General features: G+C 39.6%; 1 protein-coding gene across 11 annotated transcripts in view; it reads right to left on the bottom strand.

Annotated features, from left to right (window-relative positions):
* LOC144606022 (histone deacetylase 9-like) overlaps positions 1–21,535 on the bottom strand; it is a 514,560-nt gene that overhangs the window by 140,320 nt on the left and 352,705 nt on the right. For all 11 annotated transcript variants that reach the window (XM_078421808.1, XM_078421873.1, XM_078421839.1 and 8 more), the window contains 2 exons: positions 14,769–14,892; positions 11,583–11,704 (listed from right to left, as the gene is read on the bottom strand). In XM_078421808.1, coding sequence (XP_078277934.1) covers positions 11,583–11,704; positions 14,769–14,892 — 246 coding nt within the window. The remainder of the gene's footprint in view (positions 1–11,582; positions 11,705–14,768; positions 14,893–21,535) is intronic.

Below are 21,535 nucleotides of genomic sequence, written 5' to 3' on the forward strand. Positions count from 1 at the left end.
TCCGTGTATATCTGCTTTAAGATTTAGTTCATCAAAGATCAGCTTTAATTCTACTATTGTGTCCCAATCTCCTATGTCCACAAATGCATGTTTGTTTCACGTTATGTAGCACAATGATTTTAACATTCAAATTCTTGCTTTCAAATCCTTTCCTTGTCTCACTCCTTCATTACTCTGTAATCTCATCCAGTCTTCCAACCCTCTAAGTTTTTTGTGTTTGTCCAATTCTGGATTCTTTAAGATCATTCCAGCATTGGGGGCTATGCCCTATCTAGAAAAGGAAAGATCCAGGTCCGTGGCCCAAATACAAAATGTATGAGACCATCTGAATGATTTGCATGCAATAATTCAACTTGGAGGTTTACAATATGGAAGTCTTTTCTGAGACATGGCTCCAATATGATCAAGAATGGAAGCTGGATATTCTTTAAGACTCAGCCTGCTATAAGCCTGAAGGAATAAGTAGTAAATGGTAGAAGAGGCATATTTCCATTGTTTTTATCGAGCCATAGAATCATAGTGTTATGCAGCATGAAAACAAGCCGTTTGGCTCAACTTTCCTATGCCGAACAACATGCCCTATCTACAGTGGTCCCACATGCATGCATGAAACTTGAATTTGATTTCCAGATTCTAGGGTTTGGGAATACTGAATTTAATAAGATTATATTTTGTTGTTCATGGTAAAATGAGCAAAGACACAAAATCAATGCAAAAACGACAATTTTGTATGGTAGAGAACAATGTTATATCTCTCTAAAGAGGCAAGATCTCCAAATACATAAAGAAAACAGATGGACATAAATGGTATGCTTAGTGGAACAGTTACCATGGTAAAGAGAAGGCGGCCAGACAGACAGTAAGAGTCAGAGAAAGGGCTTGGAATAGTGTTGCAAAATACAGTAAAAATCGCTTATTAAAAAAATCCAATTATCCAAATGTAAATGTTCAGTAGCAAAATGAGTTAAAAAGTATGATCACAAAAGTGAAAATAATGTCAACTTATTGATTAATTATTTTGTTGGTATTTACAGTGCAGGTTGAGAGTTAGCAAACTGAACATTTTAAGGAAGCTACCAAAAGATTCAGGAGGACAGTTCAGCAAAATGAATATAAGATTATTAAATGATAGTAACGAGGGGAACGATGTCACACCAGTCACTAATTCCCAGGACCAGGTGGTTTTCTACAGTGTTTGAAAGAAAGCAATTGAAAAGATTGCAGATGTTTTAACTATATTCTTCCAAAGTTCTCTTGAAACTAAGTTCTCTTAAAAGACTCTATGCTATTTATGTAAGGCAAGAAAGGGAAGCCAGGGATTTATGTTTAGGTTTATTATTGTCGCATGTACCAAGGTACATTAAAAACTTTGTTTTACATGCTATCCAATCTGATCAGATATACTATAAATACAAACAAGTCAAACTTAAATGTAACAGATAGAGCAAAATGGAAGATACAGAGTGCAGAATATAGAGTAAGTGAATGCACCTAGAAAATTGGCTACCCAATGTCAAAAAGCTTGTAGAAGTTATGGAATAATAGACATTCAGTGAATCCATCAGTTTTTGGAAAATGTAATTCACTGCTAATTTATATAAGGAAAAAGAGTTTCCTTCTGTACCATTTGGAGGTCATCAGCTGATACTACCTCACCCTTATAAAAATAGCCTGTTTATAAAAAAACAAAGATTCCTGTCAAGCTTCGTTCAAACATTGTTTGTTTTCTTTGCAGATGACAGCTGCCAATCTAGCATGTTTGATAACATTTAGAAAGAACAAGTGCTTGCTTTGTGTGGACTCTGTTATGTGCTGACCTCAAATCAAGGCTTAATGAGGATAGGCAGGAAATGGGGGAGGGGGCTCACAATGAACAGGCAGTGATCTGGTGGCCAAAACGCAAATACTGGAAATCTGAGCAACAGGAAATGACTTTCTTGGAAGCTGTCGATATTTCTGTAAAAATTTGGTGGTAAAAGATTTCATTGCTTTGCATGTCAATGCAGTCAAGCAGGAAAAACAAAAGAGTAAAATGATTCTATTGCGAAACCTGGTTGGAAATAATTTCTACACCTGTGAAACCCATGGCGACGAAGAGGGATGTTAAAGGGCACTGTCATCCTGGTAAAGCAATCAGAGTATAATTTTGAAAGCACATGTGGAATGATGTAATTTGTGTCATAAATGTCTGCAAGAGCTATTTTAAAGTAGGGTGGTATGAGAAGAAATCACATCAGCTGTAAAGTCAATATAGTGCAAATGCAGAATCAAGGCAGACCCAGTGCTGGAGGAAAGCAAATTGAAATTCCCTGAGCAAATGCCCAATCCCTCCATTTTGATGTTGGGTTAAGGGTTATTACCCAATTAATGTCACCTAAATTTGTGTTACCATAAAGCTGAAACCACTCTTCTTCGATGTTCTACTGGTAATGCAAATATATACAATAAAAATGTTTAAAGAAATGAAGTAGAATTGATAGGCTTGTGGCAATTACAATATTATGTGGTGTCAGGGTGTAAATAGATTTGGGAGTTAATACAAAATAGACTTTTTTGCATGGCAGACCCAGTATTCGCTTCATCTCATATTCAGTTCCATAGACTTTAATTGATGCCAAAAGCAACTCCATCTGTTTTTCATCTTGGCCAAACTCCAAATTCATCTTCATATCTCTTACAGAATGAACTGTTGTTTGGTCAAAACAGCAACAGTGGAAATATTGAAACTATGAAGATTAAATTGCAAGCTGATTATGTTACAAACCTCCAAGAAACGTAATAAAAATGTTTCAAGAAAAATTTACCTCAGCATGGCTTTATTGTACACTGGATAAATCAGTGCTAGCTTGTCAATACAAGTGCATGTGAGTTGTCAATACAGGAGAAATGCATGGCATCAAGTTTAAAAATGCATGGCATCAAGTTTAAAAATGCATGGCATCAAGTTTAAAAATGCATGGCATCAAGTTTAAAAATGCATGGCATCAAGTTTAAATAACAATTAGCATGGTTTCATGAGATGGTCATTGTGAAATTGAGGTAGAAATTTGTAAATGAATGCCGTGGAAAAGTGAGAAGTCTAGTAGGTATTCTCTGTTTTAATCCTTTTCTAATATTTGCTTCTTTTGAAGCATAAATGCCAACACTTCTGATGTTCTGATTAATCAATGGATGCACCACCAAAGAGATATAATTATTTACTGAGCTGGGGCTGGATGCATTTCCTGTCTCTGACTTGTCTCTGATTTTAAAATTCTTTAAAAGCCCAAAAAAGTTGTGGAAGGCTATCAGGGACATCTGGAGGCATGGCCAAAGGATACACTTCCATTGCCTTTCAGATGGATACCGTAGAGAGGGTCAGCTTTGCTACTTTCTAATGCTTCAGGACAGCTTCCTTCTTAAAAAAACTATATAGAGCCTGCTATTCATGTCTTCAGGACCAATCTAATGGTCCTAGGTTAATTCCCGAAATGGCGGGACTATCATATGTTAAAAGACTGGAGCGACTAGGCTTGTATACACTGGAATTTAGAAGGATGAGAGGAGATCTTATCGAAACGTATAAGATTATTAAGGGGTTGGACACGTTAGAGGCAGGAAACATGTTCCCAATGTTGGGGGAGTCCAGAACAAGGGGCCGCAGTTTAAGAATAAGGGGTAGGCCATTTAGGACTGAAATGAGGAAAAACTTTTTTTCAGCCAGAGTTGTGAATCTGTGGAATTCTCTGCTCAGTTCATTTCACACCATTAATACACCTTACATTAGAGCTATTCACCTCACACATTTGAGCTGGTTCAGGACCCCAGTCCTTGAGGGAAAAAAAGGATACAATTTTAATCATTCTGATGATTGGATCCCACAATTTAGTGTTTTGAATTTCTAGTTCATCTAAACTCATGCAAATTGTTTCATTTATTCACTAATTGTTTCATCTTCAGAAGAGGGAGGCTCTATTAGCATTCTCCACACCTGCTATCTGAGCTGCTAACCCTGGGTTGGACTGAAGTCTCCCTCTTCCACATTTTCAATAATAGCAGTATGTGTGACTCAAACAACACCATAAGCCCACTGGCTTTGGTAAGTCAATGGAGGAAGGCCATGGAAGAAGATGGCATGGTGGCGTGGCAGTAGAGTTGCTGCCTTACAGCGCTGGAGACCCGGGTTCGATCCCGACTACTGGTGCTGTCTGTACAGAGTTTGTACGATTTCCCTGTGAACTCGTGGGTTTTCTCCGAGATCTTTGGTTTCCTTCCACACTCCAAAGACATACAGGTTTGTAGGTTAATTGGCATGGTGTACAGTAAGTGTAAATTGTCGCAAGTGTGGATAGTGTTAACGTGCGGGGATTGTTGGTCGGTGCGAACTTGGTGGGCCGAAGGGCCTGTTTCTCTAAACTAAACTAAACTAAAGAATAAAAGGAAAGATGGCTCTGAAAGATAGTTTAAATCCAATTGTTGCATCTATTTGATGGCACTGGGGCAGATTGAATGAAACAATCACATGAAACACAACTGAGATGCTGGAACCTTTAGCAAAAAATAAAGTACTGAAGGGATTCAATGGGTCAGGCAGCATCTGTGGAGGGAAATGGACAGACAATGTTTCAGTTCAGGACCCTTCTTAAATCTGAAGAAAAATGCTGATTGTCGATCCATTTCCCCAAATGCTGCCTGGCTTGCTGAGGCCCTCTGGCACTTTGTTATTTTGCACAAGTAAATCAAACAGCTTCACATCAAGCCCCACTCATTAAACAAAATAAAATCTAAACTCATTTCATGGCAAACATGCATGGGGAATCTTACTTTACACGTTCTGAACTAATTAGCATATAATCACACATTTTTCAGTCAGTAGATCAGTTTAACAGGCGTGAGTGTGTGTCACTGTAATTCAATGTGATGGTAAGCAAAACAAAAAGATTTAGAAACCATTTCCTTCAGTGCACAGTAGAACTAAGCAAAACTTGAGCTGGACTGTAATTTGTAATAATAAAAGGCAACAGGAGGTATCATTTTTGGTTCTACTACTTCCACCAGAGAAAATTAAAGAGAACATTTGTGACTGATGACATGGTTATGAGCCTCTCAGAATACTTAAGGCTTTTCTTTCCTTTTCCTTCCACCCTTAATGGTGTTTAATAGGTTTTCCGAACCTCCAGAAAAAGCAGGGGATACTGATTTATAAGAGTCCGGTTCAATTTTGCTAATGGGCAAATCTTGGCAGATTTTGGTAGCGTAGAGGACCTATTAAAATCCATACCAGGTTGTTACAGAAATCAGTTTTGTCATAATCGTTAGTGAATTTTTCCTTTATACCATCCAAACGCACAGACCCACAATAAGGTATGGTTCACAGGAGCTATCCATCATCTCAACTTTCCCAAATCAGATTCTTCAGAGAGATTTTAAATTATGAGATTAGCAATTATGTCCATTGGATATTCAAAAGTGAGGTTTAGTAAGAGTCGCATCACTTTAAAGCTTGATCTTGTATTTATCCAAACTCCATTCTTTCTGAAAGAATCACTGGTTACAAGTAATAAACAAGGTAAAATGCAGAAAATGGGATTAGTACAGATCAGATTAGTACAGTGGTTGGCATGGACACCTGTGACATAGAAGGACAGATGTTAGGGTCACTGCCTCACACCACCGGAGATCCAGGTTCAATCCTGATCTCGGGTGCTGTCTGATTTACCTGTGACTGCATGCGTTTCCTGCAAATGCTGCAGTTTTCTTCCACATGCTAAAGCTTTGCACATTGGTCGGCTCATTGACTGTTGCAAATTCCCTTTAGTGTGTAAGTCAGAGGTAGAATTTGAGTGGAGTTAATGAACAATCAGATGAATGCAGGATTAGTGAAAATGAGTGCTGGGTGTGTGTTTCCATGCTCGGTCTTTCTATGTCTCAACAGTGGACCAAAAGGCCTGTTCTGTGCTTCATGTCAATTACAAGATCTTGAAACTGACTAGCGAACTTAAGGTAATGTTGACTGTAGCTTGATGGCTTATGCGCATCAAAAGAATGGAAATGGAGACACAAAAGACTGAGAATGCTGGAAATCTAAGTTTTAAAAAAACTGCTTGAGGAACTTTGCAGGTCAGGGAGCAACTACAGAAGGAAATGGACTGTGCATAAGATTATGAGCGACATAGACAAGGTAGATGATCATTATCGTTTTCCCAGGGTAGGGAATTAAAAAAAGAGGACTATGTTTAAGATGAGGGGGAAGAAAATTAAATGAGATCTGGGGGATGATTTTCACATGGAAATGTATGATCATACGGAATGAGCTGCCAAATGAGATGATAGAGGCAGATATAATTACAATATTTAAAGGCATTTGGACAGGTACTAGGATAGGAAAGGAGTAGAGTGATACAGACCTAATGTGGGCAAATGGGATTAATGTAGATAGACATCACAGTCTGCATTGATGTGTTGGGATGAAGAGCTTATTTCTGTTCTATACAGCTCTATGACTATGATTCTCTTTTTAGAGTTAAGGACAGTTATTAATGTTCAAACTAATATGGCTGACAGAGAATGTGAGACAATTGAGTCCCGAATCAGGGGCCACAGTTTAAGAATAAGGGGTAGGCCATTCAGAATGAAGATGAGGAAAAACTTTTTCACTCAGTGAGTTGTGAAGCTGTGGAATTCTCTGCCTCAGAAGGCAGTGAAGGCCAATTCTCTGGATGCTTTCAAAAGAGAGTTAGATAGAGATAATGATAGCGGAGTCAAGGGATATGGGGAGAAGGCAGGAACGGGGTACTGATTGTGGATGATCAGCCATGATCACGGTGAATGGCGGTGCTGGCTTGAAGGGCTGAATGACCTACTCCTGCACCTATTGTCTATTGTGTTGTGTGCTTGTTCACGTTACCAGCTGTAACTTTCATGCTTAAATTTGAAGTTACTGCCTGAGTCGTACAGCATGAAAGCCAGTCCTTTTGCCTACCTAGTCCATGCCAACTATCGAACGCCCATCTACGCACATCCTGCACCAACTGTGCATATATTCTATTTATATTCCCATCAGCATAGGGCAGCACAGTGGTGCAGCAGTGGAGTTGCTGCCATCCAGAGCCAGAGACCGTGATTCGATCCTGACTATGGGTGCTGTCTACACAGAGATTTATACCTTCCTCGTGACCGCGTGGGTTTTCTCTGGGTGCTCTGGTTTCCTCCCACATTCCAAAGATGTACAGGTTTGTAGGTGAATTGGCTTCTGTAAATTGTAAGTTGACCCGAGAGTGCAGGTTAGTGCTAATGTATGGGCTGATCACTGTTCGGCACGGACTCGGTGAGCCGAAGGGCTTGTTTCCACGTTGTATCTCTAAAGTCAAAAGCTTCACCTTAACTCCACCATCCATCTCCACAATGGGCAATTTATTGGTGTATAATGTCCTTGAAAGTCATAGCCAATGTCATTGATACAGGTTTGAAGAAGTGTCATAGTGTGTATTGAGATCGATTGCCAAACTAATAACATGCCTTTAATCCTTCCTGTCACACGGCCAAATAATCACCAAATGACACGTCATTGTTATGTGGAGGGAAATCCGAGCACCCAGAGAAAACCCTCAGTCACAAGGAGAACATGCGAACTCCACACAGACAGAACTGGGGGTCAGGATGGAACATAGGTTGCAGGAGCGACCACACCCGCTCTATATGCTACACCTCGGTGATGCACTAGGTGTATCGAAAGTGGAAGTCTGTAGGTATAGAATATTTATCTATGACAAAGTCATGCAAACTGTTTCAAAACATAATAGCTCTCTTTCCATATTATGTAATATAACAAACAATCTAAATCACATATAATGTCATTTAATATGTAAACGACATATATTGTAATTTTGTTAAGTAAAATTTTTTTTTTTGTGTGATTTTACCTTTGAATAAAAATGAAATCAGGAAGAATGGCCAGTTTGAGGGATGTGGAGACAGTAAATTACACTCACTATTCCACAAAACACTAGGCATGCCAGCCAACCCTCAGTTAAGCAGAGATGAAAGAAATAGGAGACTGGGGCCCGAATGTCAGCTCCACAGGTACAAACGTTCACGGCTGAGCTCATCACTTCCCCTTACCTGCCACACCCCATATCCTGCCATTTCCTCAGTGCCCCAACATCTATCAACAATCATATCTTCCAAGAATGACAGTCTTTTTCTAGTTTATTCTTCACTGCAAACATCAGATGCCTTCATTCTGTTATTTCTTTGAAAAAGCAGACAGAATAATATTGACCCTCTGACTCAGACTCTCAGTTTATTGATGCTTTGCTAAAAATACTTTGCCACTTTGATCACAGACAATTTATATTAGATGTGGCTGTCTGGTAGAGCGGGAGCATAAATCCAACAGATTTTCTGCTCCTGGAGGAAACAATACATTGGCTGCATTGCATTTGCTGTTGCCAGAGCATCAGGTGAGAGAGAGAATGGATGTGGCCTGTCGCCGTTTAACATCACCAAAACCTCATTATTCTTGTGAGGGAGGAGAACAGCTGCAGTAACCACAGGGAATGCTGTTCCCCAGAGTTGCTGAAGGAAAATTTATATTTTAGAGGGATGATGTGCCATTACAATTTTGTTCCTTTGGGCACTTGAACCGTTTCATTTGAAGTGTTGTTCTTAAGCTAAAAACAGTGGCGCGTTTCCGCAGCTGTGTCAATTTGTACCCGGTATTATTAAGTTCAAGTGACAGGAAAGGATTAAAATTATAATTCTATTATCTTGTATGGCAATGACTCTCAATACATATTATGACACTTCTTCAAACTTGCATTAATGACATTGAATAATAATGCTCCTGCTGGTGATAACAAACTACACCACTGGTGCTCATTTTAACTCATCACTAAACAGTTATATTGCTTTTGGACCGATAAAAACACAGGAAGCATGTCATCAGGATTGTACTAATATATTTCTATATATTTGATAAATAACAGTGTCCTGATTAGTATTAGTCTTCAGACCAGCAGAGCAGAAAGAGGTATCTTTTATAGAAATGGTATTAATATACAAACAAGACTTAGGATACAAAATTATCTTGTGATGGCAATGAGAAGATTATTTATAATTAATCTGGTTTTGAATAACTAACATGAGGAGATCTTGTGTACAAATGGCAGGTTATCCTATGATTTTGGAGGAGGCTTAATTCTAGCCTCAGGGGAAGGAAAGGAAAACAGCCTCCCATTGTGTTAAAGGTCACCCAGAAGCCCAGCCAAAGAGTCTGGCCAATAATGTGGGTGTTCCTGTGACAAGGCATCAAGAAATGATCCCGTGGAGATGCCATCGGCTCTTTGCAGTCCCCAGAGTCTGGGTAAAGATTCTGGTCATCTCACGAGCTTAGGGTCATTTGGCATGTGTCATCCTTGTTTCCTTTACGCTTCCTGCAAACGCTTCAGGACAGAGGTCAGCTGACACAAGACCAATAAGGTTATCGATCCAAGGACACAAGGTTAGAGCCCATTTGTTTTTTTTCAAGTGACATGTGACGTAAACTGTGACTCATGCTGTTTCCATGTGTAACACTCTGTAACGTGTTGATCACAAACTCGAATGCTTCATTGTGGCCTCACCTGCAAACAATTAAAGCACTCTGGTCTTTTCATTAACCTTTTCCGTAGATTTTGTCTAATGCTGCCCACAACATTCCAGCACAATTCTGTATCGTGCACTAGCATATGAAACATAAAGATAGAGAAAAGCACTTAACTAGAATTAACTGCACACCAGTAAATCCACTTATGTGAACTCTTGATATTAACAAACTCCTTGTAAATTCCATTGACAATTTAAAAAAAATACCAATTTGTTTCTGTATTGCTCTGGCAGAAATATTCACATTGTAGTAAATGTTTATTCATTTTACATACAGTGGTGATCTGCTTTCAACAATTATGCAAAATGAAACATAGATTTTGCACCATTTTATTGAATTAGAGAGGCTGGGGAATATTTGATTTTCTCTCCGTGGTCTATTTTCACGTTGGTGCGCTTGTTACATTCAACAGGGAAGGGAAAATAACTGCTACTGATCAGAAAATAAATTGCCCAAGAAGATTTAATCAGCTCAGAAACACGGATTTCCTCAATTTCAACATGCCTTTGAGTTTGGCGCCACCTGTGGTGTCTAGCAGCATTGCAAACAGCATGCAAACTAATCTGCTAATCAGATTATAAAACTCTCAATGGTAGCAAAGCAGGAAGCAAAAAGAAATTATAAATCCTGTTTTAACCACTTTACAGGCACTAAAATGAAGATCGAAAGATACAACTAGGTCAGAAAAAAATGAAACATCATGATCTTTAAATGATTTTTACAAATTATTAAAAAAAACATTAATGTAAATGAATATAAAATATATTAAAATAAAATAATTATTTTAAAAATGTTTAACTGTTAGTTTGATGAAATAGGACTCTTGTAACATTTTAACTAGGACATTTCTAACATGTTAATTTTAATCCACTGGTTGTTCAGTAAAACTAAAAACTTTGCCACTCCTTATTATCATATCATATCATATCATATATATACAGCCGGAAACAGGCCTTTTCGGCCCTCCAAGTCCGTGCCGCCCAGTGATCCCCATACATTAACACTATCCTACACCCACTAGGGACAATTTTTACATTTACCCAGCCAATTAACCTACATACCTGTACGTCTTTGGAGTGTGGGAGGAAACCGAAGATCTCGGAGAAAACCCACGCAGGTCACGGGGAGAACGTACAAACTCCTTACAGTGCAGCACCCGTAGTCAGGATCGAACCTGAGTCTCCGGCGCTGCATTCGCTGTACAGCAGCAACTCTACCGCTGCGCTACCGCTGCGCTACCCTTATTAAAGGAGGGTTGGCATTTTTAATGTTTTGAGTTTAGAGATACAGCATGGATACAGGCCCGTTCGCCCACAAACTCTATGCCAACCATCAATTACCCATCCACACTAGTTCTATGTTATCCCACTTTCTAAACCATTCCCTACACACTATGGGGCAATTTATAGAGGCCAATTGACCTACAAACCATCACATCTTTGGAGTGTGGGAAGGAACTGGAGCACCCGGAAGAAATCCATGTGTGCAAAATCCACGGAGACAGCACCAGAGGTCAGGATCAAATCCAGGTCTCTGGCACCGTGAGGCAACAACTCTTCAAACTTTTTGATGATGAGAATATATTAACATTTGAAGTTCACATCAAATCAGAAGAAATTCCTCCACATCTCCTTTCTATAGGTACGTCCATAATTGTGAGGCTATACCCTCTGGTTCGAGACTCTCCCACTAGTGGAAATCCTGTCACTTGAACTTAATAATAACAGGTACAAATTGACGCAGCTGTGGAATTCGCCCACAATTTTAGCTTACGAATAACACTTCAAATGAAATCCTCTCCATGTTGCCTCTATCCGGGCTTTCATTATTCAGTAGGTTTCAATGAGGCCCCCCTTTATTCCTTCTCCAGTGAGCACACGTCCAGTGCCATCAAATGCCCATCATACATCAAAGTAAAATTCTCAAAAAATATGGTAAAAACTGATTCTCAACTGACCAGTTTTTCGGAGGGGGAAATCATCCTTTGTGTTCTGAGTCCCTGGTAATGGTTGTTTGTAAGATGGAGAAGTTCCACTCTGTGGTGGTGAAGTCTGGTCCAGTGAAGCATGGTGGGCCCCCCTGCCACAGAGACAATGAACAGCCCATTAATACAATCGCAATAAAGACTATATAACAACATAGAAATACATTCTCACCGATGGTGTATGTCATGTAAAGGAACTGCAAGATGCTGGTTTACCCCGCAGATAGACACAAAGAGCTGAAGTAATTCAGCAGGTCAGGCAGCATCTCTGGAGTAAAAGAATAGGTGACGTTTCGGGTCGAGACCCTTCTTCAGACTGAGAGTCGGGGAGAGGGAAGCGAGAGATATGAAAAGGTACAAAGAAACAAATGGATGAAAGGTATGTAAAAGGATAAATCAAAGCCAGCAACGATGAAATATATATCACATTGAGTTGAAGAGTTTAACTGTATCATTTTCACTTGCATCACTATGAATCAGTTGAATTATCATGTCAGACTTATGTCACATTCCCTTTCCAATTATTTCTTGGTGTGGGCTATTTTTGCTCTGACCTTCCCTATTTTTAATATTCCAGTTGCATCAAATTGATTGCAATCTAACAAAGAGATGATTGCAACCTTTTTACAATCGTATGAAATTGAACTCAATCTATTCAACCTAAAAACAATTTTCTATTCAATCATGACCTTTACTCAGTCTCCCGCTCAAAAACTCTGACTGCTTTAATGTTAGCTCAGCATCACATAAAAGGTCTGCAAATGACAGCAGCGAAGGAAGATTCTCAGTGCACCCTGTGTCAGCCCTGGTGCCAACTAACGTGAAGTAATTTATATCAATCCTGTTTCATTGCCGTTTATCCATATGCTTTCATGTGGGTTTTTATTCAAACCAATTGATCCAAACTCCTTTTAACTCCAGCTATGACTCCACATTCTGCATAGTTTTGCTTTGACAGGCTCACCACTGGAAGCTAGCCTGAATGATAGACTTAACTTCCAGTCCAACAGGAAAGATTGCAGAAGAGACGGCAGCCACATTTAATGTGCATGCAGTTCCACGTAGGAGCTTCAGAGTTGGGTCTAATTCCTGAGCCAAGCGACGAAAGTGGGAGATACAGCATGACCTGGAGGAGGAGGTCGAACAGGGTTGGAGTTATGCGGTAGCCTTGAGAACTGTCAGGAAGCATTTGCCTTGACCACACCTCGCATCTACACTGCTTTCTGGAAGCCTGGGAAACACATGGAGCTAAGGTGAGCCCCTTCATCTGGTTACATTTTTAAATAGGAAGCCAACACCTAGGAGCTGCTGACCCCACCTCTATTAAATGGGATTATACTGGCTAGGATGGAGGCAAATTGGGGTCAAGTATGAGACCCATGATACCCTAACATCCCACTTGATTTTAACATATCCTCGTCTTAGGGTTACAGTTCAGTTTACTATAGCACAGTGGAGCCACACAAATTAGTAAAAAAAACCACTGAAAATAAGATACTAGATTAATTATCCAAAGTGGGAATTGGAAGTATGCAAATGGCTATGAAGCCACTGACTGAACTCCAAAATTAACCATGTATGTAGGAAGGAACAGCAGATGCTGGTTTACATTGAAGATGAACACAGAATGCTGCAGTAACTCAGCAGATTAGGCAGCATCTCTGACGAAAAGGAGTAGGTGACGTTTTGAGTCTGAAGAGGGTTTCCGACCAAAAGCATCACCTACTCCTTTTTGTCAGAGACGCTGCCTGACACGCTGAGTTACTCCAGCATTTTGTGTCCAAAGTTAACTAACGCACGAGTAATAAATAGAACACTTTGAAATGTCCCTAAGATGTGGTCTGGCACCATGTAAATCTAGTTCCTTTTCACAATGTACCAATTTTGGCAGCCAGTGGTTACGAGAGGAGGTGGTTCTGGTAATTGAAGCGAAGATTTAGCAGGGTAAATGTCAGGTGCATCAAACTGTAAAGGTGATAATCTGGCCAAATTACAATTAGGAGGGATCAAAACGTTCTGTGTGATAATAATTGTACCTGGAGGAAACATTAAACAGTGCAGCAAAAATGCATTTAGTGAACAGATCAGGTCTTTCTAGGCTCCTTTAACCTGTTGGGTTTCCTAAAACCTAGAAAACCTAGTTCTCATGAAGAAATATAATTCACATGAAAATAAGAATACTCATTTTAAATAAAGGCTAATTCAAGGACCTCCGATGAGCTTCAGGTAAAATAGCATCAATGGATTTGTTGGAGATGGGTCAGTGTTAGATGTGAAATTTTATCATTTTAAACTCTGAAGTTATGTCACTGAGAAAAAAAGATTGAGCACAAAAAGCAGCGAAAGAGACAAATAGATGAACAAAAAGACAGGGATAAGTAATTGAAAGAATTCGAAAATAAAATAATTATGGATTGAAGAAAATATATTTTCAAAACAGGTAGACCTACTTGGTAAATAATAGCTCCCACTGAAAGGATGTATGTATAATAAGAAGGTGCAGTCAGCTTGGGGAATTGTGTGTGCTGCTGTGGTCAGGCTTGTAATCCCTGTGAAGTAGCAAAGAAGCAGATTCTGAAGTCACATTTTAAGGAAATCATGAAAGGGAGAAAACTGCATAGCTATGTGTTCTGAACAGGTGTGGAGGACAGTTGTATATATTTGCTTGGATTTATTTTGCACTCTCATCAAGATCCAGAGAGTAGTCCAGGGTAACATTCTTCACTCAAGCATTGTACTGAAGATTAATTTATTTCATATCAATTTAGATTTCAGTGCAAAATGACTTCCATATTTAGCTACAGAGTACGTCAAAGCAATTAGACATGAGTGAACATTTTGCGACATCCTGAGAGATGTGATAACTCAGTTTAGGTACAACTTCTGTCTTGTTAATGGATGGTGTAAATGATTCTGCTGTGTAATTGATTTTTATCCTTCACTTAATTAAAATAACTTCTTGACTCTCACCTGATTAATCAGTCTAATGGGACAATTGTCAAGTTTATTCCAACTGGAACATAAGGTAAAATTAGGAAAATTGTGAATAAAGTACAGCTGAAAGCATTCCTGTGGATTAGTTAAAAAAATATATCATCCCTTTATTAAACAATGAATTTTACCGCAGAATATAATTGATATTTGCTGGATAATACATACATGTACCAGAGCTTGGGATGCTGAGGGAGAGAATGGCTCTGACCACCTGATGGAGATTCTTTGGCTGACTTGCTCAGCAGGAACTCCTGAAGCTTTTGTTTCACCTCAGTACTGGCCACTGCACCTGAAGAGAGACCTCACTTAGATTTCTTGTTGCAAACTATTAAGCATATTTAACAAAAATTATCTCGAGCAAAGGTCACATTTAATTGTGGCCGAAAACACAATATAGTCACAGAGTTTTCATAAAAGAAATACTAAATATTAACTGGGCTCATTATTTGTGAAACCTCTCATGCTCTGTGATAAAGAGGAACATTTAAAGTCAATTAGGAAGAAAGCTTGCCAGAGTTAACAGTTACAATAATTGGGAATCTCTTCTGTTGCCCTGCAAACGATTGAACACCTTCCACTTTCACAGGTAGACACACAGAAGTGCAGAAGCAAGTTTGCAAAAAAATAAGCACAAAGTGCACAAGAACTTTGTGTCTTTTTTTCTCCCACTGGAGTATGCAGTTTACAGCATGGCCCTTGGTGTAGTCTTCCACTGGGAACCAAGCTTCCAGCAGTTCAGCATGGCAGAACATGGCATTCGGACTTGATCCAGCACAGACAGCCAGCTGCACTCACAGAGTGGCTATGACAGCCGGCAAGACCTGTACTGGTCTCTACAGCTGTTGAAACAGTCAGTCTTAATGCCTTAATGCCTTTGACATTCACAAACATCTAGTAACGCTTAAGAACCTATTAATAATGTATTGAAAAAGTGTTGAAAATTTTAAACATACTTTATTTAACATTTAACATATTCATGAACAAAAAAATAATACGACTCACGCTATCAAACTCCTGCTTTGCTGCTTTTTCATATGCCTCTAATTAGCATGAACATTAAAAAAACTGTTGGAGTTGATTTAAATAATTTGAAAACATTAAGAATTATGTTTGAACAAAATTAAAGTAATACATTCAATTAAAATCATATTAAACAACTGTTAGTTGATTAAAAACAGAAATATGCAGAGAAAATAAGCCAAATTCTTAACCATATTTTAAATGAAGGTCAGCAAATTAATTAAAGGGCCTGTCCCACTTAGGCGATTTTAAGGCGACTTCCAGCGACTAGGTTTTCGCCGACAGTTCGCCGGGGTGTCCCATGATCGTGAGGAGTCTTCAAAGAATCGTACTTCAAAGAATTTCTCGGCGACAGCTGGCTTGTCACCAGGTGTCATTGCTTATTGCGGGCGCTGTCGCATGCTGTCCCCAGGTTTGCTAGGTTGTCACAGATGCATTTAGAAGCACGTAATATTAAATTAAGTAAAGTCATTTGAAGATACCATAAAATACTTGTGTTTAACCAGTTTATTTACCGTCAGGACATTTGACAGGTAGATTGGAGGCGACAGTTTGACGGTCAGGTAAGCGTGGGAATTTTGCGATGTTTATGGCCATCAGCGATTACTTTTAAAGTAGGCTCCCAACCCAGATATGCAACCCAGGAACCAGATATGCATCTCCCGTACATTTTCATAGAATGCCCACACTCACACAAAAATCCATTTAACCACGTTTAAAATTAAATTTCTTAATACTGGAAGTCAATCCAGTTTATGCCTTGTTACGGTGAAGCTTGTTTTTTAAGTAACCCGGGCAAGATGTTATATTTCAAAACTCTCAAGTAATGACAGACTTGTCAGTCATTTCAGCGAAAATTAGGACGCCGGAGAAGCATTGATAAGCGTGGGAATTTCGCAATGTTTCCGAAGACGGGGTAGTCTCTTAGTCAGGTGCTAGTTTCACAAAAAAAGTTACTTGTATCGACCTGACTCGGCATTGTCATGGTCATTGTCGTAGGGTAAAAGAAAATTTTGGCGATCTGCTACGACTTTGGCATTCGCCGGCAGTCGCCTAAAAAATCACCTAAGTGGGACAGGCCCTTAATAGGAAGAACCCTGAACTCAATGATGAGTCCAGGTTTTAAATGTACCACTTCTGATCCTGAGTGTATGGTATCTTTCTGTGCTGCAACGTACAGGAGAAGAGTTCTGGAACACTTTGGATTGAGACACTCTCACTCACCCTGCGATCATGTGGGTTTTCTCTGGGTGCGCCACTTTCCTCCCACATTCCAAAGACGTGCAGATTTGTAGGTTAATTGGCTTCTGTAAATTGCCTCATGTGTAGGATGCAAAACTGGGATAACATAGAACTAGTGTACATGTGATCGTTGGTCGGCACAGACTCACTGGGCTGATCGGCTTGTTTCCACACTGTATCTCTAAACTATCTGTGCTGCATGTGTTGGATGTGGTATCCAATCCACATTGGATGTGGTATCCAATTCACACTTTGGATTGCATACACTTGCATGGATTGCATAGGTAACCACCCATCTGCTACAGAACCGCCATCTAGCTGTGAAACGTCCCAGGAAATAACAGGTACCAGAAATATGATCAGGCTTGGAAAGTGAGATGTAGTATGGTCACCTCTCCTAGCCCCATCCTCACAGTCTCTAACTTCGGTTCCGCCCAAGCTGGGTTTCAAATGGGAAATCTCAAATCATCTTCTCTCCACCTGTGTGGCCAGCTGTCCACTTCATATTTCCGATCCTGTTATCAGGTTATGAGCTTATTTCTAGAAATCTGACTTAAAAAAAAAATATGGCAAGAACCATTATGGACAATAGTGGGGTGTGGGGGAGTGGGGGGCACACAAAGGAGTTCACCTAATACATTGATCTTTGAGTGTACCAATGGGTGCAGCTACATTGTTTTGGTGATAAATGGATAGGGGGTGAGAGCCAAGAACTAGGATGTAAATCAGTTTGTCTGATAGCTGCGTAAACAACCTGTACACTGCCAAGAGGTGCTAGAGGACTGAGGAGAACCAGATACAGCAATAATTCAAAAGTCAAGAGTGTTTAATTGTCATATGTACCTGCAACAATACAAAGACATTCTTACTTGCTGCAGCTTAATAGGCCCTTTATCACAATAACACACACATAGAAACATAGAAAATAGGTGCAGGAGGAGGCCATTTGGCCCTCCGAGCCAGCACTGCCATTCATTGTGATCATAGCTGATCATCCACAATCAGTACCCTAAGAGCTCTATCTAACTCTCTTTTGAATGCATCCAGTGAATCGGCCTCCACTGCCTTCTGAGGCAGAGAATTCCAGAAATTCACAACTCTCTGTGTGAAAAAGGTTTTCCTCATCTCTGCTCTAAATAGCATACTCCTTATTCTTAAACTGTGGCCCCTTGTTCTGGACTCCCACAACATCGGGAACATGTTTCCTGCATCTAGCGTGTCCATTCCCTTAATAATTTTACATGTTTCCATAAGATCCCCTCTCATCCTTCTAAATTCCAGTGATGTTTAGATGCTAACAGGTTCCATCACTGCCCCATCAGTAAAGATAGGTTCGGTGATCCCTGGCTTTCCCTTCTTGAACTCAACAATCCGCTCCTTAGTCTCGGAACCACAGCAGGAGGGTTTTTCATTTAAATATTTTAATGAGCTTGCTTGCTCCAAATTTTATTTCTAATTTAATTTAAACTTTGACCAGCTGTATTTTCTTGGATCTTGGGAAACCTCCCAGTTTAAGAAAGGTGTGGAATGCATTGTGAAAGTGACAAGTTCTTTAACAGCACCATTTAAGAGCCAAGAGGGTCAAGTATATTTCCCCAGTGTTTTTCCTCCTGATCTGGATCACAACACACATGATTAAATGGAACCCCTGTCACAATTACTACATGCAATCAAAATTTCACTGTGTTTTCCCAACAACAATACCATTCCTTCCCCAATTACCCCTATCCCAGGCCAACTCTCAACTCTGCTCCAAAACGAAATGGAACATTGTCTTTAGAAGTTCCTTTCCTCTGTCTCCTTGCTTGGGTAGTGTTTCCCAGCTGCTAGCAGCATTCCTGTGTGCGAGCCAAATTGCTTTTTTTCACTCGAGAACCAGGGATAGATGTTGGCAGGATATGTGGTTCGTTGGAGAAATCATAGCCAAGCCCATTGCTGCTCTTACCTAACCCACATTCATTTACATTATGGACAGAATCAACATAATTATGGACAGAAAGAGAACTGATATGACCTTTATAGGAACCATGAAAAGCTTAGGACCAGGAAGGGCATTATGGCATTTCCAAAAGGACAACTGAAGCTAACTGCAGGGGCCCCCAACACCATTCCAGATGAAATCAGCTGGCATAACAGTGTGGTTAGCTGAATGCCATTATCCATACACCATGTAATTGTTGTGATCCTTGAAACCAACTATCATTCAGATAACTAGGCAATTAAAGGGCTGTTTACATGAATCAGTTTGGAAATAAACCGCAGCATATTTACTGTCAAGCGGTAGAAGTAGAGTATATCCAATTGTTCTTGACAACATAACTAGGGAAAGGTACGGTGCCCTTTATATATGAGATTAAACTCATCAGGAATCAAGTTGGGTGGAACTACTAATTGGTAAAATGTTGTTACGCTTCAGGAAAAAAACTTCACATGTCTTTGATTTTATTGCCATCACACTGCATATAAATCCATTCACTATTTGTGCTTTCCCCACAAATGGGGTTCCTGGTACATTCTGAAAATGCCAAATCTGTTACTAATTTAACAATAATGCCTTAACCAAACAGAAACATCCTTTAAATGAATCAGAAGCTAATTGATGTTAGGAATGAGTGAAACAAACACCAAATTAAACTGTGTTGATGAAATAGGTGGGTATTCTATTGGGATCAATGTGGTGACCACTTTCAATAAGAATGAAAACTTTAAAGAATTGCATTGTGCCCTAAAGGCAAACTTTGCTCTGGTTTAATTGTCTTATTCCCTCTCCTTTTTTGTGTTACGTAGATGAGTACTTTTAAAGTTCAGCAGAAACCACAGCAGTTGTGACCAAAAGATTTTACTGTTGTCACAGTTATTTACAATTGCATTTGCTGATGTCAGACACTGACCTTTTTCCATTGAGTACTCACTGAAAATATGTACCAGGATTGGGCATTTGGAACCGTTTTATAGTTAAATTGTTTCCTGGCAGTATCTGTTTACATAACAGAATCACCATGTGATGTCTCACAATGAACTGCAGTTTGCTCCATGTTGTGCAACTATTGATATTTTCCCATTCTCTATAGTCTATGGTATTTGGTGCTCTTGATGTGTCCTCCTCTACATAGTGAGATCAAATGTAGACTGTGCTACCACTTCTCGGAATTATTGCACTGTCTGCCAGAGCCAGCTGAAGTTCACTTCAATTCCCCTTCCTATTCCCATTCTGATCATCTGTCCTCATCCTTTTCATTTGCCAGGGTGAGGCCACATGCAAACTGGAAGAACAGCACCTCATATTCTGCTTGGAAAGACAGCAACCCAATGGCACAAACATTGAATTCTAGTATTTCAGTTTAACCCCACTCAGCCAGCAATTTTTTCACCTTCTGATCTACGCACACTATTGTCTATATAACCACTGCAAATCTTTATAACCACTGCAAATCTTTCCGTTGTCTTTCCGTTGACTGGTTGGCACGCAACAAAGATTTCTCACTGTACCTCGGTATGTAAATTGTACATTTTCATCATTTCCTCTTCCACAATGAAAGGCAAACATCTGAAGAAGGGTCTCGACCCGAAACGTCACCCATTCCTTCTCTCCCGAGATGCTGCCTGACCTGCTGAGTTACTCCAGCATTTTGTGAATAAATACATTTTTCATGTTTTACAATGGCCTAAAATTTAGTTTAGTTCAGCTGAGTTTAGTTTAGTTTAGAGATACAGAGCGGAAACAGGCCATTCGACCCACCAAGTCCGCACCGACCAGCGATCCCCGCACATCAACACTATTTACACACACTAAAGACAATTTACATTTATACCAAGCCAATTAACCTACAAACCTATACGTCTTTGGAGTGTGGGAGGAAACCAAAGATCTCGGAGAAAACCCGCGCAAGTCACGGGGAGAACATAAAAACTCTGTACAGACAAGCACCCGTACTCAGGATCGAACCTGGGACATGGGGCTCTGGCGCTGTAAGGCAGCAACTTTTTTGCTTCTTCATTATTTGTTTCTTCATTATTTTTATAACTCTGTCCATTCTTAACTTCACAGTCACCGCACAACATCCATGCATTAAGATAGCAATGACATCGCTCATGCTCGTCATAACAAATGACACATTCATGCATCATCCACTTGAGTTCCAAATCCAAAAGGTAATAGTCTCAGTGGAAGTTGCACAATTTCCTTTCAGTATCTAGATTTTTATGACAGCTGATAAAATGTGAAGGCCACACGTTGATACCAATATCTTAGAACTCTGCTCTCAGTTTTAGTGAAAGAGAAAAACAATAATAGCTATGGAAGACGAGTCTATTCTTCACACGAGGTACAAGATTGAGTGTCAGCTAACATAAAAGGTCAAAATTACTGCTGCTGCTATTAATATGCTCAAGGTATTTTCTTTCTCTGTGGCATAGTGGAGGGTAATGACAAGTTAAATAATTATTAAGATGATAATATTACAGTAGATTGATTTAGCATGGAAATATTCAAATAGTTGTATTTCCTCCGTGTGAAATAACTTAGCAATGGAGGAATAGCCTAGCCATGCCTGAACCTAAAATACTTAATGGAGGAATATCCTTGCAATTTTCCTGATCAACTGGTGCAACAGATGGAAGACCAGTGAAAACTCTGAGTAAACAGTCAAAAATCACCCAGATGCCCCCAA

The sequence above is a fragment of the Rhinoraja longicauda genome, chromosome 2 (assembly GCF_053455715.1).
Source record: "Rhinoraja longicauda isolate Sanriku21f chromosome 2, sRhiLon1.1, whole genome shotgun sequence".
Lineage (NCBI taxonomy): Eukaryota > Metazoa > Chordata > Chondrichthyes > Rajiformes > Arhynchobatidae > Rhinoraja > Rhinoraja longicauda.